At 39.9% G+C, this 23210-nt stretch overlaps 1 protein-coding gene across 7 annotated transcripts in view; it reads left to right on the forward strand.

Moving 5' to 3' along the window:
- Positions 1 to 23210, forward strand: part of PDE1C (phosphodiesterase 1C) — a 539497-nt gene that overhangs the window by 492271 nt on the left and 24016 nt on the right. Inside the window, exon 18 of one of the 7 annotated variants that reach the window (XM_044946684.2) lies at positions 8385 to 14111. The exons of the other annotated variants lie outside the window; for them this stretch is intronic. Within the exon in view, the coding sequence (XP_044802619.1) occupies positions 8385 to 8398 (14 nt within the window). The 3' untranslated portion in view covers positions 8399 to 14111. Of the gene's footprint in view, positions 1 to 8384; positions 14112 to 23210 lie in introns of those variants that run through there. 7 annotated transcript variants of the gene reach the window in all.

Raw genomic sequence — 23210 nt, forward strand, 5'->3', positions numbered from 1 at the left:
TAGTCTTTGTTAGTTTGATTAGTATGTGTCTTGGCATGTTTCTCCTTGGGTTTATCCTGTATGGGACTCTTTGTGCCTCTTGGACTTGATTATTTCCTTTCCTATGTTGGGGAAATTTTCAACTATAATCTCTTCAAAAATTTTCTCATACCCTTTCTTTTTCTCTTTTTCTTCTGGGACCCCTATAATTTGAATGTTAATGTGTTTGATATTGTCCCAGAGGTCTTTTAGAGTATTCTCAGTTCTTTTCATTCTTTTTACTTTATTCTGCTCTTCAGAAGTTATTTCCACCACTTTATCTTCCAGCTCACTGACTTGTTCTTCTGCTTCAGATATTCTGCTATATTCATTTGCTATATTCAGAGTATTTTTAATTTCAATAATCATGTTGTTTGTCTCTGTGTGTTTATTCTTAATTCTTCTAGGTCTTTGTTAATTGATTCTTGCATTTTCACCACTTTGTTTTCAAGGTTTTTGATGATCTTTACTATCATTATTCTGAATTCTTTTTCAGGTAGTTTGCCTATTTCCTCTTCATTTATTTGGACTTATGTATTTCTAATTTGTTTCTTCATTTGTATAGTATTTCTATGCATTTTCATTATTTTTTCTTAACTTATTGTGTTTGAGGTCTCCTTTTCCCCAGCTTCAAGGTTGAATTCTTTCTTCCTTTTGGTTTCTTCCCTCCTAAGGTTGGTGTAAGTGGTTTGTATAAGCTGTAGGGTGAGATTTGTGAGTTTTTGTTTGTTTTTCCTCTGATGGGCAAGGCTGAGTAAGGTGGTAATCTTGTCTGCTGATGATTGGGTTTGTATTTTTGTTTTGTTTGTTATTTAGATGAGGCATCCTGCACAGTTTGCTACTTGTGGTTGGGTGATGCCAGGTCTTATATTCAAGTGGCTTCCTTTGTGTGAGTTCTCACTATTTGATACTCCCTAGGGTTAGTTCTCTGGTAGTCTAGAATCTTGGAGTCAGTGCTCCCACTCCAAAGACTCAGGGCTTGATCTTGAGTTTTGCGTGGGTCTATATATTCTTTTCCACTGGTCAGTTACTCCTGTCCACTCTCAGCTGGTGTTCTGCATGCACTTCTGTGTCTGAAGGTGTATTCCTGATGTATCCATGGAGAGAGATGTACTCCATGTCCACATACTCCTCTGCCATCTTGTCCTCTCCTCTATTTCTTTAATGAAGAAATTTCCTTCCACATGAGAATCTAGGATCCTTATTTTCCATCAGTTTACAGGACCAAATATCTGGAGTGCCCTTGGTCCCAACTAAGATAAATCATCATAACAGCACATGTTCTGATTCATATCCTATTTCCCTTAGCCATTTGTCCATGAAAACTCTTGTAACCCATTTACTTAATATATTTGTATGTATCAAGATATGAGGCATCAACAGTAAGTAATTGCTATGGTTTAGCAAGAAAGAGGCATGAAATATGTGCTTTTTCAAAACATTTTATGCATTATTTACTTAAGTTGTGTGACAACCCAAATGTCTCAACCCTCTACTGCAATGTCCCTGTCAAAGGAAAACAACAAAAAGTTGATAAATGAAAGAGATTTTTAGATGCTTATTATTTTTATGCATCTAGATAAGATAACCTAATTAGATCCTGAAAGGTTTTGTTACCTACAGTTTTTCATTGATAAACTTCAGTGCCATTTTCTAATTAATTTTAGAAACCTTGCTATAGATTGACCCAGGAATAGGAGTTTTGTGAGTGAAGTGATGTCAAAACCCAGTATAATTTTTTTGGATGGATTTTGGGGAAAACTATTAACCAATCCATTGTATGTGAGTTGCAAGTGGTCAAATGGGGTGAAATTTAAAAAAAAATCTCTTTGTTCCTTTTTACTGAAGATGATACACTTGAAAGCATGGGAGTATAACAACGGTGACATCCACATGGCTCTACCATAGATGAGTCACAGTGAATCAGAACAGTTAGCTCTTTTGGTTATAAGCATCCATTTCAAACCAATGTGTTTTTAATATAGTTTTAGGTTCAGTGAATGTGCTATTTAAGGAGGGTATATAATAGATATCCTCATGATGGATTATAAAGGAACAAGTGACATTAAACTATTATTTACTCCTGTAAGTTTTATGTTATTGAAATTCACATTTGTAGTATCAAACAGCAACTGAATTTGTGTGTATATATATACATATATACAATATACATATATATGGATTTTGTATATGTATATAGTATGTGAATATATGTGTGTGTCTGTATATATGTATAATACAGTGTTAATTGGCACATTTACAATAATTAAATTGTGTTATAGTAAAGAAAACTTCTGAAGTCAATTCATGCTTTCCAGATAGCCATTTAGATTCCAGTCTCTTACCAAATGACTACATAGTAGAAAAGTCACATAAAAGTATATTATGTGCTCTCTGTTAATGATGAAATTAATCTTTTTAAACAACTTTTCCCTAGCAATTATTGGTATATAAGCTTTCATTGTTTCACTCTATCTTCTAGACATTTCGTTACACTCTTAATGTACCATTGAATTTTTCAAGGAACCTGGTTTGACAGAGATTACAATTTTGGAACTACTGGGGAAATGTGATTTGTCTTTTTTTTTCTTTTATTGATGTTCAGGATTAAAAATAACTTTTTAGTATTCATGAAATAAATATTTATCTGTTTTCCCCCTAGAAAAATTGTATTCTGTCAGATTCTTTGCAAGTGATTGGAGAAACACAAGCAACAATGCATTTGTCAAAAGAAACTCTATTAATATTATAAATTAAAAAAAAAATAAACAGCTGCTTTTGAAATATGTGCCAAAGCCAGGAGCTAGCTATGTCTCCATTGTTAATGCCGTTTTTTTTTTCTAGACACCCACAAGCTAGAAGAGCTGTTAAAAATGTGACATCAAGCGAGTATCAAAGCTTTCTCTTTGTGTTTATTCTTAGTGTTTTACACCAAGGGGCAGCCCGATCTCCAAGTGATGATAACTGTATTTCATAAGTATTAGTTATCTACAATATATGCTATTTTTATTCTATAGCCTCGAGCCACAGTGAAAACATGAGAATAAATGTTTGGTTTTTTTTTTTCCTTTCATTCATTTTGAATCTTTCTTTTTCCTGAACTAATAAAACAGGGAAAAACATGAAAAGTAGTCAGAATACTTCAGGCCTAAAATCTCAGCCTCATTTAACTTTCTCTGAAGGACTTCCTTATTCTCTGGTTTCTTGTTGGCTTCAAAAATAGAAGATTCAAAAGCTGATCAGAAACAAAACTTGGGTGCAGACAACTCTGCCCTTCCCTGACCCGGAGGAGTGATATGAGCTGTTGATGCCTGACTTTTACTTACCTCTTAATGGGGGTCAGGTCCGGGAGCGCTTGGTGAGCTGAGTATTTGGTTTCACCTGGAAAATCCCTTGGATAGAGGAGCCTGGTGGGCTGCAGTCCATGTGGTCACTAAGAGTCAGACACTACTGAGTGACTTGACTTTCACTTTTCACTTTCATGCTTTTGAGAAGGAAATGGCAACCCACTTCAGTGTTCTTGCCTGGAGAATCCCAGGGACGGGGGAGCCTGGTGGGCTGCCGTCTATGGGGTCGCACAGAGTTGGACACGACTGATGCGACTTAGCAGCAGCAGCAGTGTTGAAGTACTATGTTCTTAACACAGAGAAGAATGGCAGTAAAATACCTTGGACAATACAGGACAGAAGAACAAGAGACAGTTATTCACATAGTTTACGTTTGGAAAGAAGAACCATGCTATATAAAGGAAGAAAGAAAACAGCAAAGTAAAAGGATAAAAGTTAACATGATCATTATTCTCAGTGATAGCACAGATGCCAAGGATCAAAAGAAAAGGCGAAGAAAAGTCATAAGGGTTAAACCTAAGAACTATCCTTTGTACTTACTCTGTATATTTGAATCAAACGGGTAAATGTTAGGAAATGAGGAAATGATACCATAGGTAAGGTTTCTGGAAATTATATTCCTGCAAATTTACTTTATCATCTGTTTATTCTCTCCATCTATCATCCATCCATTCATCTACCTGTCTTAGGAGAGCTATAGCCTTGGTATTATATGCAGTAAAATTAATTTAGAATAATTCTTTAGCATTATTTAGAATAATCATATCCTCTATCATTTGGGGCAAGGAGAAAGCATGCATGTATACTTTGGGGTTTTGGTGGTAACCATTTAAAATAGCTGTTTTGGGACTTTCCTGGAAGTCCAGTGGTTGAGACTTTGCATGTCCAATGCAGGGGGCTTGGATTTGATCCCTGGTCAGGGTACTAGGATCCCACATGCTGCAGCCAAAAAAAAAAAAAAAAAAAAAAAAGAAAGGAACAATAAAATAGCTGTCTTGCACTTACAACCTAGAAGATTGAAAACAATGCCTATCTCTAAGCAATGTTAGTTTGTTTTTAGTATTTCCCAATTATTAAGAAACAAAACCAAACCAGGACCTGCTTATAAGCACCACAGAAATTCTACTAGATATTTTAAATTGGGTTTAGTTTTACCACATTTATTCTTTTTTTTTTAATTTTATTTTATTTTTAAACTTTACATAATTGTATCAGTTTTGCCAAATATCAAAATGAATCCGCCACAGGTATACATGTGTTCCCCATCCTGAACCCTCCTCCCTCCTCCCTCCCCATTCCATCCCTCTGGGTCGTCCCAGTGATGCAGGGTTTTTCTTTTTTTTTTCTATTTAGCCTTTTACAGATCTTTCTATTGCTTATGGTATCACTTTGTTATTTTTGTACAAAGTTGACTCCATGGAGAGGTAGCTCTAGAAGGATTCCTGGGACTTGAAAATCTGGTTTAATTCCAGCTCTGTGCTTAGCCAAGTCAGCTTGGTTTTGAGCTTGGGTGATAGTTGAATCAGGCAATAAAAAAATCAAGCCCAAGAAAAATGAAAAATAAAAGTATTTACAGATGTTTTTAAAACCCAGTGCCAGATTCTATGAGGCCTGCCTTGTAGATATTCAGCTTGTGATCTAGGAATAAACAATATGACTGCTAAACACATATCTGGAGTCAAATCAAATCTGAACTTTAAGCCTCTTAAAACAGCTATCTTTAAACCAAATGATTTTCTGTAGCATCTCTACTTACCTCTAGGAGCAGCCTGGGAAGGGAGGAATAGGGCCACATTGTTGTAAATCTCCATCTTCTATTTCTTTAAATGAAGTTGTGGAAACATTCTTTACTGTTCATTCCCTTGGAGTAAATACCTTTCTGTGAATTCATACAACCACACACTTCAGGCTTCAGAATCCGCATGGCTCTATCGCTATGAAATGTGAGAAGTTTCGTCTAGGGGCAGTTAAGGAGGTGGCACTTACTTAGATATTTTCTTGAATTTTCCCAAATTGAGTGAAGATATTTTCCATTTCAGTTCATCAATCACTCTTAAAAAGATGAGTGAGTTTAACTACTTTTTGTGGCCTCCAAAAAGCCAACATCGATTTACAATCAATGGAATTCAAAGCAGCTATAACAAAAATAGTCATGTAAATCAGATCAATACAGAGTGATTTCTCACACTCTGGTTTTAGGTCCTCATTTTTATTAACTTTGTAGTTTTACCCAGTTTTAGTTTTAAGTGCTTATGCAGTTTTAGTTTACATTGAAAACAAATACACAAAACTGAAACACAACAAAGCAAGTCTGTGACATTTGAAGCTCAGGAGAGAAAGAGTAGAGTGAGGAGATTTACGAGCCATGTCAAGGCCGCTTGGAAAGCAGGTGCTGTTTCTCTGGGAGCTTAGTCCCACAGAGTGTCATGCACAGTGGGCTATTTCTTCATAGGATGTACACATTTTTGACATATCATAATTTGCTATTGAATATATTATAAAATCAGTATACTTATGATTTCCTTTTTATTTCACACTTTGAAAGTCAGGATTAGAAAAGGGTTGGAGAGAGATTTCCTACTCATCATTACACCTTTGTCTGTCCCATCCACCTCATACTTAATTCTCTGCCTTTTGATGAAACAACAATAATTTGCTGAGTATATGCTGTGTATTGTACTACATTCAAGAGGAGTTACACTCTATAGCACGGGAACTCTACTCAAAACTCTGTAATGACCTATAGGGGGAAAGAATCTAAGAAAAAATAGTGAATATAGGTATATGTATAACTCACTGTTCTGTGCAACGGAAAGTAATACAGAATTATAAATCAACTATACTCCAATAAAACTTTTTTTTAAAGAGTAGTTATAAAGATAAATAAGGTATTTTCCTTGCCCTCAAGGAGTCTACAGTCTGGGATGGAACATCTTCCTATAGATAGACACTGTAGGATAAGTGCCCTAAGAGATTCTTATTTAGAGAGACCATGCATTTGGAAAGTCTGGGGACAGTCACTCAGGTCACAGGCCCAGCCGCAGAGTTATCTGCCTCTTCCTCTTTTACTGTTGGTTGTATTTAGTGACAGTGAAAAAGGCACAGCTTAAACACACAAGCCACCTTTATTTACCCCTTTTTGCTACTCCTTGACCAACTCCTTTCCTAATCCCTTGGCCAGAAGGCTGAGGAGCAGGAGGCAGAGATTCATAGCTAGCCACTCTGTATATCATTTGGAAGCAGTGATTACCAAGGGAGGAAGATCTCCTCTCAAGGGCTTTTGGGTTCTACTGACACCCTGGATGGACCTCTTCCATCTCTGAGATGCAGCACTCAGGACCGTGGGCCTCTACAAACCCAGACTGCATGACACAGAAAGTGCATCACTTTCGTTTTTTGGCTAACTGGAGGTTACTGGGTGTAACAGTGATCTATATCAGCTATCTCTAGCTTCTTTCCAACCAACCAGTCATTTAGTAAAAAGTTAAACCTAACCTTGTACTGTCATAACAAAATTGAGTTTTATATGTGAGGGCCTGGGCCCATCACTTAAGGTGATTGGAACTATAATAACCATCTAAAAATAAAAGGAGTCTCATTACGTATGACCCCAGACTGATAATGACAAGGCCAAAGCGTTAAGGAGTCAGTCCTGTCTTGAAGTTCCCCCTTGGCCCGAACTTCATAGAAATGATCAGAAACTTTGGAAAATTTCTAATCCTTGATTTCTGCTTTTGTTTCTCCTCTTTCTGTCACTGGCAAGTTCCCGTAAGGCATTTGGCAACTTCTCTCTCTGGTCCTGCTAGAATCAGAGTGAAGTGGTTGGCCAGAAGTTTTTCTCTTCTCTGTTATTTCTCCCAAGTGGGTGAAGGTGCTAATGGAGAGTAAACACACACAGGACCAGAATGAAGAAAGAGGAACCACAGGAGGCCTGGATCAATGGCCCCTGAAAAATCTGAGAATTGACCATAATTACAATAGATCAGAAAGCGCTCTCCTCTCTCCAGACTAGTTTGTACCTAATTTCAACTCAGTCTTGTTTAGGAGAGCATCTTTGTCTTTAAAGTTAAAAGGGAAATTTTCTTGTCCTTTAATGACTTCTAACATTTCTGGAGATGATGATGTTATCCTCTTAAAGTCTCCTATCCCTCTGGAACCTTGCCCAGGAAGGAGCCCTCTCTCACCCTGAGGCATGCTGATTTACAGAGCACACAACACTTAGGGGAAGCAACCATAATAATATTTGTTTGCTTGCTTTATAGAAATCTTGTCCAAGTCCACTGAGGGTTGCATGTTACAGAGTAGACCAGGTGAAAAAAAATCCAATATTGTTTATTTCCATTAATGAGTCCTGTTAAAATCTTTGTCTTCTTCCACCACCTCACTCTAGGCCCAGTAGAGAATTCAGGTGATTTATCCATTTGCTCAGTAATTTCAGTTGGAACTCATCTTGCTTTGAATCTTTTAGGGAAGCATTTGTTAAGCATATGCTATGTGTCAGGCATTGCAGTACATGTAAGAAGAGTTATAAAGATAAAAAAGATATTTTCCCTGCCTTCAGGGAGTCTCTAGTCAGGTGTGAAACATCTTCCTGCAGATAGCTATGGATCCTGATAGAGGAACATAGCTTTATGGAAATGATTGGGATTAGGTGAACCTGATTTCTTTCAATCCTGCCCACCCCAGAGGCAAATTAACCAGATCTGGCAGTCATTGTCATTCTGATTGCAAAATAAGGTGTCTTAATATCCATATTGCATGAACCAAATATTTGATGCTCTAGTTTAAGACAAGTATTATTAAAGGCTTTCAAAGTAACCAGTGTTTAAAATTCTCCACTAAGATTTCTCCTTTATGAATAGAACAATTGTGTTGCAAAGGACATGTCTATGACGAGTATTGAAATGTGTAATTGATCCCCCCTTTTTTGTCCCTCAGATTTTCTTCTCAGACCTGAAGGGTGGAGAAGGGGGGGAAAGGCAGCATTGACACTTTTCTTTTTCTTTTTCTTTTTTTCAGATTCAGAAGAGTAAAACACACCTCATAGACAATAAGAGAGGCTGCCAATGTCTTGCATCATTTTAGCTGAGCTTCTTCATTCTCTTCTCCTTCCACAAAGACCCATATATGGGGAAGTTGTACAACTCTCAGAAACAAGTCCCCCTGCACTTGGCCTTCTCTCATGCCATCTCCTTCTAGGAGATGACTTCCTGGGAGCCGGTTTGAGGTCTTAGAACTCTGGGGGAACACCCCTTCCCCTGCACAGCCCAAGCAAACAACACAATTCTGATTTTTGTACAAACAGAAACATGAAGGGACTTCCTCAGAATTCTTTGCTAATGCCCTGGCTCTCAAGGCACCTGTCTGGCCTGGTGGGAGTGGACATCCTGGAAATGCTGAGAGAGGCCTGAGAAAGCCACCACACAGGAATTGCCACTGTATTTCTTTATATATTGTTATTTTTGCACTGGTTACTGATGGTGGATGCAGCCAAGCTGGCCTTCATCACAGATAAGACTATAATTTCAGTCTCTGGTTGCTCATTTTCTGAGTCAGAAGCATTCTTTTTTCTCCAGTTTCCTTTCAGACTTAGAAATTGTTCTGATGCTTTTCTTTCCATTTGTGTAATTTGAAATTCTTTTTGTTTTATAAAAAAGGAGATTTTCTTTATTTGATGCTTAATTTACATGTGTATTCATTAATATAAGCCTGAATGTTTCAGCTCATGGCCATATTGTTCAGGTAGTAAAGCCAGTGTTTTCACTGGGTATCATAACTATGTGGTTACTGAAATTTTTACCACTGGCTGGTTCTCTTCTTTTGAATATCTGTGGTTTGACTTCTTCACTCTTTTTTCTATTCAGGGAAGCACTAAGGGAATTAGTATCAGGGAGATATGTTCAATAATTTTTTTTTCATTCTAGTGAGCCTTTAGAAACACAAGATAGGAGACGATTAATAGCACAAATCAAAAATAAGAATACTAGATGTAGCCCTGAAAGAGAATAAAGATACAGCCCCCTGAAACCAAGTCACACATGAGATCCAGCGGAGTGCAAATCAAGTAATTCTGTGGATTTAAATGGTGTGATTTGGATGAAACTGATCCTTACAGTGTGGTTGTAGTCACAAAGGAATCTTTGAGGCCTTCCTGAGGAAATGGCAACCCACTCCAGTGTTCTTGCCTGGAGAATCCCAGGGATGGGGGAGCCTGGTGGCTGCCGTCTATGGGGTCGCACAGAGTCGGACACGACTGAAGCGACTTAGCAGCAGCCACAGCAAGGAGAAATCACATGAATATGCTCATGATGGAGGAGGATCAGAGAGAGGAACAGAGAGAACTAGATGATAGGCTTAAGTGTATTCCTCCTTGCAAATTTAATTTCCACATTAAAAAAGCACAAAGACAGACACTCAAAAAAATCCTCTCAATATGAAGGCAAAATGCTGGTATTCAGACAGAAAGAAGGAGACTGCATATATAGTCTACAAGGCCTTTTGTCTCACTGAAATATTCCTCAACAGAAAGGTTTGGAGAACTCTGTGGTACAGAGTACGGTGGTATACTGGTATTCGAGCAGGGTTCTCAGGTCAGATTTACATTTTGCTTGGTAAGAACACAGGTTTTTCTGCTGCTCCTCCTCTTTTCCTAACAGTGACTACAGTAAGTCAAGCGATCACACATTCAAATCAGAAGCCTGGCAAGTCAGGTAAATGAGTGAAACAAGCCATAATATCAGAGTGATTGTGACAAATGGCAGTCAGTCAGGGGCCTGGGTATCAGAGAGGCAGTGGGGGCTGTGAGGAATGGGGAGGGTGTGCGCTGCCCCCCCAACCCCACCCTGGGGCAGTGTCTGGCAGCTAAGAGATTAAGTAGGAATAAGGGGCCAAGATAGCTAAGATTTTCTATAAACCCTCTCCAAGATTTTTTAATATTGGCAACTAATTTGGAAATGTATAAACACTGTGCTAGCCAAAGAAAACACACCTATGAACTCCATTCAGTGCACGGGACATTGATTTGCAAACTGTGCTATTTGAGATGGTTTTAGACAGGCATGAAATACAACCAGTGCATGTTAGTTCTTGACCTTGGAACTTGAACTTCTGACCTCATTTCAATTCTGTATTTTTCTACATACAGCTTTGCAGCCAGTCAAAATACAATGCCTACAGCTTCCCTTTTATACTCTAACACACAAGACTAAACAATATTTGAAAATGAAATAGGAATATAGCCATTTTCTCTAGTACCAATAAAGACAGAAATGTTTTTCATTTGCTTTAAGTCATTAATTTAGCTGGAAAAAAGTGGGAAGAGAATTTTATTCAAGATATCATTCTGCTTGGAACTCTCAGTGTGATAAAAGATTAGCTCCATGTAACTCTTATTTTTAAATCCTTAAACAGTGTTTTGAAGGGACATTGAGTAAAAAAGCAAAAGTATCTGTTTTTATAATTTAAAAATGTACTACTGTGCTATAAATTGATACTGGAGCTGGTAAGCCAACAGTATTGCCTGGAACACCAGTATTTCCAGAGTTCTAGCTTACTCTCTGTGGTCTTTTCCCTTCTTTCGACACAGACAGCTCCCTCCAAGTTGAGCAGCAATGTGGGATGCACATTTTTCCATTGCATGGATTATGACACCTTACTCTGTTGTCACATAAAAAGCAAAGACTTACACACCTGAGTTCAGAATTAATTGGTATGTGGGGAGAGTACTAGGGACATTCCAACCAGTGACAAACCACCAGCTCTATGTGTTCCTGGGTGGAAAGTGACATGTAGCCCCTGAGTTAGCCCCTGGAGTTTGGGTCCCCATGTCACCAAATAGCTTTATAGCCACATTTTGTTGATGTGGTACATTTTGGTGCCATAATGACCCATCCATAGGCAGGACTTTGTTCCAGCTTTTATTCACACCAACCTTTCTAAAGCCCTAGTTGCTTATGGCAGCAGGCAAGAGATTCATTTCTAACCCATTAAATTCAAGTGGATTTTCTTCCTTTGTCCATTTCATTCCTGGAGCTTTGAAAAACTGTTGAAGACTTTGGACAGGTTCACATTAAGGACCTGATATGCTTAAACAATAAAATGATATCTAGACATCTCAGAGCCAAAAATAATGCAGTGCACCCATTCATTTCATTTTCAGAGTTAAAACCGTTACGTTATATTCTCCACCTGAAATGATGCCTCTAGTAAGTATGAAAAATAAAAAGTAGAGAGCGATATTATCACAGAATGTGAGACAGAGAGCAGATAAAACTATGGAGACCAATCCATATTTTAGGAGTAAGCATACTGGTTTTTTAATATCACTTCTGTCATGGATCACTTTTCTTTAGATAGGTAAATAGGAAGAATATGTAATATATTTTCTTCTATTCTTAACTTCTGAGCAGAGACTTTCATGATAGAAATAATTTCATAATATTCCCCATGGAGTAAAGAGGAAAAGAAAAGAAAAAAAGGCCCCAAATCTTCTCCCATAAGGAGAGAAGATTCTGAGATTAAAACCTATGTATGTAGTATTATTTTCCCAATAAAGGGGGTTTCAGGGAGTAAACTTCATTCTGATTCCACGATCCCCACACACCCCGACAGGAGTTGCAGCAGTGACCCAGCGCGTGCCTGGCACACAGGCAGCCTTCGGGAAACACGTGCCCAACTGTCCAGCCAATTCCACTGGCCACCTGTGAGTGCGAACAAAGTTCACATTTGCCGGAAAATTCATTCAGCGTTTTCTAGATGTCAGGCGCATTGCTAAAGGCTTATCTTCTAAGTGTGTGCTGACATACCCTAGTGACACAACTTCTTATAAGGACTGGAAATTGAAAGTAGTCCAGGGAAAATTATCAGAGCCAAGTTTATGGAAAACAACAACAACAACAACAACTAAAACTTCGTTATGGTCTTTGGGTTTAAGAAAAGCAAACAAATGAAAAATCTAAAAGCAAGCCAAAACATTATATGAAATTATATGAAATTGCTCTTCCGAAAGGGCAGTGGGTTTATTTATAATCCAAGCTGTAACATTTGAAATACAAAATAGTCTTTCTTGAAGTGAGTAGAAGGTTGTATATGTGCAGTGTGGGGAATCAGTGCTCTGCCAATATTATGGTCGCCATAGTACTGAGCCACAGCAAAATTGGATGTTAAATAATCTTGCAATAATGATATTATATTGGATCCTCTGTATGAATAAGTGGAAAACAATATTTTTAATTCATTGACAGTGATCCACAATTAAAGGCCTCGTTATCGCTTAAGAAAATGAACTTAATGAAAAAATTGTAATGAACAGCACTGTATTTGTATAAAATATCCCTCTGAGAACCAAAAGACACACTACCCACCAAGACCAGATTTCAGTTGTTAAAGTTTTCCTCTCATCAAGAGTGCTGGTGGGCACAGAGATGACAGTAGAATTAGAATTGGTAACCAAGCCTATAGAACCTTAGAGACAGGGTTTATCTAATAAGTGAATTTGGGTTCAGGGAGGTTTAGAAAAATGAGAAGAATTCCTCTGCATGTTTTTATTGGACATCTGCAAAAGCCTCAGTGCTCCTCTAGGAAACCTACAACAAATAAAAATTGTTTCATTAAAAAAAAAAAATAGCTTGTTTTCACATTGAACAATTACAGTGGGAAACCCGGACTGAAAGATTCATGAACATCAGTTTAAACATTATTAATTCCTGATTATTTTAATTAATGCTCCTCCACCTCATCCATTTTTTTTCTTTAAAATATTGGCAGACATATTTGAAATGAATTGACATTTATTCTGGCTTCTGTTCTCAAGCAGAAGACAGTGGCTGGCTTAACTGGAACCCAGCCTAGGTAGATATCCACTGAACCAGGAGAAGCAGCGGCTGGAGTGTGGGCCCTTCCCCTCACTCAGGGCCTCTGTGGCGGAGGTCTCACGGTCTCGGAGTGAAATGCCAGCTGTGGAAGGCCCATCAGTGCCATCTTGGAGGCGGTCAGCTCTGGTCTGCTTCAGTCATGTTTCCTGAACCACACCTGTGTATCTTCATGCGAGCTGGCTTCTGAACTAACAGAAACCCAATGGCTATGGAATAACTTTTAAATAGATTGCCCTGGAGGCATATCCTTGTATAGTTTTTGCTTCTCTGTGGTGATCTATCTTGGAATAGGTATTTGTGTACTACTGTCCTTGTCTTTGAATGGGTATATGTGTGATGGTACAGAATATAGTCATATACCAATATACACAGATTTACGGTAAAAAAAAATCTACAATCATAGGTACTGTCCAGTAACTGATCCTAGAGATAGAACTGTACACATTTTCCTTTTTTTCTTGCTTTGATGGTATTTTTATACAATTTTATATGCTGTAAAAATTTTTTTAAATAATTACTGTTTTCATTTGTAGAGCTCAGTTAGGTTTTTATCAACTCTGGTGCCCACCGTACAGCCAGATTCCTCCCTGTATCTTTTTCATACCCTTTCTTTCACCTTTCCCTTATTTTCTTCTCTCATTTTTCTACCTTTTGCAAATTCTTTCTTTTGCCTCTGCCCAGGCAAGCCATTCTGCTTGCAGCATGGAAACACAAAATAAGGAAAAAACAAGATTATCTTGTTCCACTGTAATCCACATGAGGACATGTTGTGGGCCAGGGATGAGGCTGGGGCAGATGGGGAAGAAGAAATAGTTTAGGGAAAGGAAGCAGGAAAAATGAAATCCTCATCCGAGATCAATTACCCAAAGCAAGGTGACTCACTTTGAGCTAATATAAAGTGGCTCAGCGATAAAGAATCCTACAATGCAGGAAATGCAGGTTCCACCTCTGGGTCAGGAAGATTCCCCTGGAGAAGGGAATAGCAATCCACTCCAGTAATCTTGCCTGGAGAATCCCATGGACAGAGGAGTCTGGCAGGCTACAGTCCATGGGGTCGCAAAAGAGTCAGACACGACTGAGTGACTAAACAAGACAACTTTTACTATCTCCCCTCAGTCTAGGGCACAATTTTTGTGCAGTTTTTCTCCTTACGAAGTTATGTCCTCACCATAGGTCTATAGGCCTTTTTTTCATTAGGGCACTGACCATGTATGAATGGATAACTCAGCTCATCTCCTCAGTCTTAGATTTTGCTACTGTTTGGCTGGATATTGGGGGAGTTGTCTGGATTAAAATCAGGAATGTTTAATAAGACTCAAAATAAGGAGGCAAGCAGAATCAAAATCTTGAACCCAATCCAGATCATGCTGATTAAGTAGTTCTTTGTAGGAATAAGGAAGGCATTTCTGGATATGTTCTGAGAAAGTTCTTCCAAAAGTGAGGATGATAAAATGGACTTCATGTTTTATGGCAGCAATAGAGTGTACTTCTGTGATGTGAAATATGTTTCTAGCAGATAAAATGCAGGTTGAAATTTGCAAGAGAATGACCATCCATTCTAAAGAAGAGTGTTTTGTTCCTCATGATGCTCATTTGTACTAAAAGAAACTATTGAAATGCCATAGCATTACATCTCTAAATGCAAAAATAAATCACAAGGACTCATGTAAAACAGAATATGCTAAACTGCTCTCAATAAATTATGTGTTTATTGTAAATCTTTACTGCACAGATGAAGACTGACAGTCCCTCAATGTATAATTTTCCCCCAGTATCTAGTATTGAATAAGTACTTGTATGTTCTGATTACCAAATAAAAACAATGAGTTAACCTCTCTATTGAAATTTGAAAAATGCAAAGGCTGTTTATGTTCATTTTAATATTTTTCATTGCTGTCCATGTTCTGTCCCAGATATGAGACTGTCCAGACTCACTCAGCCATCTGTCTCTTTTGTATTCCTCCAAATGCCATGCAGTACGCAGGTACCAAGTGCTTTGCCTGCACACTGAAGATATACACAGTGTATCACGTCTCGTATAATCTTTTTTGAGAAATGAGTGGATGGACTATCAGAAGCTCCTTGGAGGCATAAGAAATGTCAGTGTTCCAGGAATTAGACTGGCTTTCATATGTTTGATTTTCTTCTGGGTACCATGATATGGTTTTACACTTCTACAATGCTAGTTTTCGAACTCTATAAACATTTTTTTTTCCTTCTCCTTCTCTTTAAAAGGCTACCTGACAATATTTTCTTGCTCTTCAGCAACAAACATAAGGAGTCTGACTAGTGAATAGTCATTACTCCTGTTTGTGAGCATGTATACATGAATGGTGTCCAGCCTGTCTCCTTCAAACCAGCCCTTAAGGGGCATCCCTTAGTGGTGATGGTCATATTAGACAATTACTACACCCTTGTCTGGGCCACCTCTGTATGTTGTTCCTGTGCAGTAACTCCACTAGGTTATTACTCTGACTAAAGAGGCTGTGGTGTTCCTCCTAAGCAGACGTGTTTGTCATGAATTAAAACACATTTCTTTTTATTTCTTTTTTCTGAAAGCAAAAAAAAAATTTTATGTTGAAAAATATAGAGAAGTATAATAAAATCACTGTAATACCCCATACAACAATTATTGTCAGTTCTTTACTCTATTTCCTCATGGTCTTTTGCTATATGTGTTTACACAGTTGAGGCCATACAGTGTATTTTATTTAATTTTGTATTGATATATTCACAACATTGGATTGTAAGCATTATCCCCTTTAAAAAAATTCTTTATTAATGTAATTTCAGTTGCGATGAAAGTTTTCATTTTGTGGCTGTAGCATAGTGTACTTAACTACCTCTGCTGTTGGACAGTTAAGTTACATGCTTTTATTTTCTGCAGTTGTAAATAACAGCAACAGGGCTCTTTGTACCTAGGGCTTTGTCACATTTCCGAATACCTCCATTGGAAAAATTCTTAGAATGCTGGGTCAAAGGTCATGGACCTTTATTTCGGACTGCTTATTCATATGCCCAATCCCAAGTCATAGTTAAATATTAAAACAGCTATATCAAAATAGCATATAATATTCGATAGCTGAATAGCTCTTGTGTTTTTGATCATTGTTCTTTGTGATGAACAGAGATCAAGTCCCCCAAAAGCAAACATGGTATTCATGCTGGTTGTATTGTGGAGGAGAAATGTTATCAGACATTCTGACTATGCTGCTCTAATTTATCCACTATTGGAAAACAGCTCTTAGGAAAGTACAGGAGGTGAGTTTGGAGCCCTCCAAACTTTCAGAGATTCCACAGGCCTAAGCATAACGTGGACTTCTCTTGAGGCCATTTTGTCAAGGCTGCAGAGAAGATGACCATTCATTCTGGCTTGTTGATCTCTGCCACCCCCCACCCCAAATGGAACATGGAGAGAATGTTGGTAGGTGTTCTCAGCAATGGCTGTCAGAGGTTGAGTGTATCCTAAGTCAGACACTGTGATATGCTAAAAGAAAGAGTGGGCTGACAGACACTTTTCCTACTTTAATCGCCCAACACCCACCTCATCTTGGGACCCCTTGTGTTGTAGCGGCTTTGTTATATGACAAACGATGATGCTGGGTCCCAGGGGCTCTTAAATCACCCTTTCCCAGCAGGCTTGGACCTGGTTGTGCTACTCCTACTTTGCAGAAGGGAAATTATTTGTTTGAGGTCAGGCTGCCAATCATTGGATTGAGTGCTAACCTCACATCCTGAGTCTTAGGTGTGTATCTTTGCCCCTAGATAGGCAGCCTCAGCTGTCACTTCCATCACTGTCCTTTTCTCCAGACTCCTGATGAATTGGATTCATTGCCCTTTAGCTAAACCAACCAAGGACATTAATTTGAAATATCTGAAAGCTATTTGTTTGTCAAAAGATACTTCCAGCCACACAGGCTGCAGTGATGACGTTTCTGCCCCCCTGACTGGGCTGTTTACTTCTTGAACATTCACATGCTTTTGCTAAAGGACAGTGTAATGTATGACCTTAAAGTGCTTCTCTTGCTCAGAGGACATATTATCTTCGTTACTTGCCTGCACACACACACACGCACATTTTCTTTTGAATATAAACTAATGACAAACACTCCATTGCATGTCACAGTTTGCTGAGTACTTTCACTTGGTCCTCACAGTTATGTCCCAAAATCAGTGTTTTTAAATTTTTATAGATGAGGAAAATGGAATTTAGCACATTGTCAGAACTGATGTAGTTATTTGTGTTTTTATGTTCCTTACCTCATTTATAAAATATTTCAGAATTTTAAAATCACATAAATTTAACCATTTTTTTTTAAATGAAGAATGCAGAATAAAACCAGAGGCAGGAAGTCGAGCTTGTGTAGAGAGAGCTAACCAGGGAAAGAACATTAGTAGACAGTCATGCAGGCTGAACGGGCCTCCCCAGTTCCCAGCATTAGGTCGTAAATTGGATCTGAGTTTCCTGGAAACCGAAATGAAAATGAAAAGAAACCATTTAGAAGATTCATATCATCCATTAAGACAAAGCACACCCATTGCTTAGTAGAAAGTGCCTCCCCCGACGGCTGAAAGAAATGTCTTCATAGGTGTTCACTGGGGGTACTGCTTCTCACTTAAGGCTGTGGAACAGACTCCCCAGCGCCCCACCAGAGATCATTGAAATATCATTCCTAGAGGGAGGGCCCAGGGATCAGCATATTTTCTGTAAAACTCCCAGGCCATCCTAATCTGGAGCCAGGTTTGAAAAGCACCCACAGAGTGAATTCTGAGTCACTTGCAGAGCAACATCCCAGGTAGATGTCTACGATAAATCCCAGAGCGACGTCTATGCATCTGCCAGCTTGGAAGGTTGGTGGACAGTTTGGAAGCTGATCCGGAAGTGGGTGGGTCTCCCAGCTCAGTTTCTGATGTTTTCCCTGGGAATGGGAGCAAGGGAGGGGTGGAGGGTTTTAGTAAGTGAAACATAAGTGAGTATTTAGTAAATGAATATTATTCCCACAAATGGAACTTGGAGTAAAGTGATAGGTAATTTGGGGGCTTCTGGGTGGAAAATAATTTCAGGGACACAATCTGAATTAACAGGGAGCCTATGGGAGACTGACTCAGAGCCTAACCACCCCCAGTGGTCCATGCTGCCACCTGATGGTCCGGAGGAATCACCAACAGGTTTATTTTACACGTCTCTGCCTGCCACCTGTTTACGATTCATGATTAGGAGAGGTGTGCATGGTTTCTCCCCTTTCCTGATATATTGGGCATTTCATCAGGCATGCACAGAAAATAGCTAGAGGGCTCGCAGCTCTGCTTTTCCACTGACCATGGCCCCCAGAGTTTCCTGTCTCATTCACTGTCTGCAGAGGAGACATCAAGAGAATGAAAAACTGCCCCAAGAAAAAGCCATCAAGCTTCAGACTTTGGGAGTACCCTAATAGGTGATTTTTTAATTGTGCCAAGCACTTCTATGAAATAACCTGGCAATAGCAAATGTGGCTATAATTAACACCATTGAAAGCTTGTCATCATTTGGTGCTTTGCTGGCTCTTAAGTGCTCATTTAGGTCACAGCACATTTGACCTGTCAGCCTCATGAGCATATCTTTGGAAATCAGAGTGCCATGTTTTCCAGCAGTTAGAGGAAAAGAAGGGAATTTCTCTCACACAAGGCTTCCCAAGCCTCCCTGAAACATCAGAATCAGCTGAAACACTTGTGACACATTCAGGCTCCTCCAGAAATGCTGACTCAGTAGTGCTTGCCCAGGCCAGGGAATCTGTTTTTTTTTTTCTCCTTTTTGTTAAAATAATGATCCTGGGTTCTTTTGCCTTTTCATATTGTGACACTTGGAGGGCACAAAGAAAACTTTGCGTGTACCAGGACTGAGGGAAGAGAGCAGTGACCCCCATAAGAGACTGAGCCAGACCTGCCTTTGGGTGTCTGAGGGTCTCCTGCAGAGGCATGAGTCAGCAGCAGCCTCCTGCATGGACAGAGGCCCTATCGACAACAGTCCCGGGAGGTGCAGGGTGTGGCTTAAGTCCTCTTGAAGGAGGTCGCCATTAGCCCCACTATAGTCATCAGGCAGGCGACTGACAAACTGGAGAACAGTTACACCAAAGAAGTTCTCACACTGCTGTGAAAGTTCTAGGCTCCACAGCAGACTTCCCAACCTGGGGATCCAAAAGGGACTGAATATCCCTAGGGAATCTGACTTTGAAGGTCAGCAGGATTTGATTACAGAATTTCCATAGGCCTGGGGAAGCAGAGACTCTTGAAGGGCACAAAGAAAATCTTGTGTGCACCAGGACCCAGGAGAAAGAAGCAGCGACCCCACAAGAGACTGAGGCAGACTTGCCTGTGTACTCATGGGAGTCTCTGGTGGAGGCATGGATGGAAATTGGATCAATAGTGGCCTGCTGTGGGGTCAGGGGCATTGACTACCACAGTCCTGGGAGGACTGGGAGGCCTGGTGTTTTTGCATAAGTCCTTTTAAAGGAGGTCACCATTACTACCATTATCCCTCAATTCAGTTCAGTCACTCAGTTGTGTCCCACTCTTAGTGACCCCATGAATCGCAGCACGCCAGGCTTCCCTATCCATCACCAACTCCCAGAGTTCACTCAAACTCATGTCAATCAAGTCGGTGATGCCATCCAGCAATCTCATCCTCTGTCGTCCCCTTCTCCCACCCCCAATCCCTCCCAGCATCAGAGTCTTTTCCAATGAGTCAACTCTTCGCATGAGGTGGCCAAAGTATTGGAGTTTCAGCTTTAGCATCAGTCCTTCCAATGAACACCCAGGACAGATCTCCTTTAGAATGGATGGGTTGGATCTCCTTGCAGTAAAAGGGACTCTCAAGAGTTTTATCCAAAACCAAGCACTCTATTTATCAGATCTAGTCCCTTGATCTATTTCTCACTTCCACTGTATATTCATAAAGGATTTGTTAGGTCATACCTGAATGGTCTAGTGTTTCTCCCTGCTTTCTTCAATTTAAGTCTGAATTTGGCAATAAGGAGTTCATGATCTGAGCCATAGTCAGCTCCCGGTCTTGTTTTTGCCAACTGTATAGAGCTTCTCCATCTTTGGCTGCAAAGAATAGAATCAATCTGATTTCGGTGTTGACCATCTGGTGATGTCCATGTGTAGACTCTTCTCTTGTGTTGTTGGAAGAGGGTGTTTGCTATGACCAGTGCGTTCTCTTGGCAAAACTCTATTAGCCTTTGCCCTGCTTCATTCTGTATTCCAAGGCCAAATTTGCCTGTTACCCCAGGTGTTTCTTGACTTCCTACTTTTGCATTCCAGTCCCCTTTAATGAAAAGGACATCTTTTTTGGGTGTTAATTCTAAAAGTTCTTGTAGATCTTCATAGAACCGTTCAACTTCAGCTTCTTCAGCATTACTGGTTGGGGCATAGGTTTGGATTACTGTGCTATGGAATGGTTTGCCTTGGAAATGAACAGAGATCATTCTGTCATTTTTAAGATTGCATCCAAGTACTGCATTTCAAACTCTTTTGTTGACATGATGGCTACTCCACTTCTTCTAAGGGATTCCTGCCCACAGTAGTAGATATAATGGTCACAGGCTAAACTACAGGGTGGAAACACAGCCCCGCCCACCAGCAGAAAATTGGATTAAAGATTTACTGAGCAGGCCATGCCCACCAGAACAAGGCCCGGTTTTCCCCACAGCCAGTCCTTCCCATCAGGAAGCTTCCACAAGCCTCTCGTCCTCGTCTATTGGAGGGCAGACAATCACTGGAACACTTGTGATACATTCAGGCTCCCCCCAGAAATGCTGACCCAGTAGTGTTCCACCAGGCCAAGGAGCCTGGTTTTGTTTCTCTTTTTTGTTAAAATAATGATCCCAGGTTGTTCTTGCTACTGCTAAGTCGCTTCAGTCGTGTCTGACTCTGTGTGACCCCATAGACGGCAGCCCACCAGGCTCCCCTGTCCCTGGGATTCTCCAGGCAAGAACACTGGAGTGGGTTGCCATTTCCTTCTCCAATGCAAGAAAGTGAAAAGTGAAAGTGAAGTCACTCAGTCATGTCCAACTCCTAGCGACCCCATGGACTGCAGCCCACCAGGCTCCTCCATCCATGGGATTTTCCAGGCAAGAGTACTGGAGTGGGGTGCCATTGCCTTCTCCACATGTAGGCAAATTTAGGAATTCAGCACTTGAAGGAAACCTGGGTAATGGATTTTTTAAGAAATAGCAAGAGACATGGAGAAAAGTTTCTCTCCGTTTCAACTCTGAAGGATCTTGGCTTAAATTTTGTCCCTCAACATTCAGTAACTTTGTGCAAATTACTTGCACAGGCTTTGTTTCCAAAACTCCATAAATGAGAAATCATTTTATCATCAGAGAATTAGTGTCAGGAAAGACAACTACAACTAATGTACATTTACTTGTCCATAACTAATACGGTGCCTGGACCATGGTGGCTGCCTGATATGTGTCAGTGACCGCTATTAATGACCAAGTGGCCAAATTGTAAATCACAGCTCTGAGTAAAAAACCCTAAACCCTGCCTCCCCTCCTAAAGCAGTGGTTTTTCACTGAGGGCAGTTTTGTTCCTAGAGGACATTTGTCAGGTTCTGGAGGATGTTTTTGATTATTATAATGGGGAGGTGCTGTTCACACTCAGCGATAGAAGCTAAGGATTCTCCTAAACATACTGCTATGCACAGGACAGCCTTCACGATGAAGAGTGACGTAACTAAATATCCCTGTGCATCTGTTGAGAAACCCTATCTGACAGGGATAGTGAGACAAGTAAAGCATCCCATGAGTAGAGGTCTAAACACTTCGAGTCATTGGCTTCCCCACAGTGGAGGCGGGTCCAGTGGGACACAGGTTGTTCCTGGTGGGTCAGGAATAGCTGTGGATCTGCATCCCGGTAGCACCCTTGATCAGGGCTGTTCCACTATTCGTCACATAGGCTATAGTGTGAGCGGTGCTGCCTGGAGTTGTGCAGTGAGGCTGCCCTGCCCTGGACCCCACATACCACTTTGGGTAAATCTATTCACCTCACGTGTTTGAGCACCCCATTTGATGGATGATCATTAGACTCACCTGGAGAACCTGTTGGCCTGCAAACAAGTGGCTCCATTCCCTTGAGGTTTCCTTTCAATGAGTTCAAGAAAGGAAGGACCCTAGCAGCCGTATTTATAAAAAAATCACCCACCTCTGACATCAGGGCATCTATGAAACCTGAAAAATGAAGACCTAAAGTTCTGCCAGATGTCACGGCTCTCACCTCATGCAAATTAACAGCTTTTGTGGGTCTGAAGTGTTTGGATTAGTGTTGTGTTTTCTATTTTGACTATTACCACTACTAACACTGTTAACACTACTACTGCTGCTAATCATAATCATAATAATTAACTGTAACACAGAATGTCGAGGGTAGTACCCTGTTCTTTAAGACTAAATTGAAACAATCTCAAACACCATCCCTCGTGTACGTCTTCACATCTTACCAGGCATCCTAGGGTAGTGAAATCTTACTCCTCACCCTGTCCCCAAGTTCCTGCTTCCCCTGATTTCAAGATTAGTCAGTATGTTCTCTAGTTATCTTTACCCATGACTGTATTCACTCAAACTAACACAACCTCCACTCACACCAGGCCTGTGCATGGAAAGTAGACTTTATGGAAAGTTTGCATAGGTTCAGGAAACTTGTTAAAAAAATACCTTGACATTGAATCATGTCTCTCCTCTGCCTAAGAATTCTGTCTGCATTTCTGCCAGCTCAGACTCCAGGTATATGCCATGATGCTGGATTCTGGCCTCCAGGCATCTTTGCCCCCTTCTGGAAGGCCAAGTAAAGGAATGAAAAATCAAATAATATTTGCACTTATGGATAAAATATATATGTATTTAGGTATAAATGTGTATGTGAGTTTTGTGTGCATATCTTTATGTATAAAATAATATATATGTGTATGTACGTGTATATACAGTTTTATATATAT

This window comes from Bubalus bubalis, chromosome 8, assembly GCF_019923935.1.
Source record: "Bubalus bubalis isolate 160015118507 breed Murrah chromosome 8, NDDB_SH_1, whole genome shotgun sequence".
In the NCBI taxonomy this organism is placed as follows: domain Eukaryota; kingdom Metazoa; phylum Chordata; class Mammalia; order Artiodactyla; family Bovidae; genus Bubalus; species Bubalus bubalis.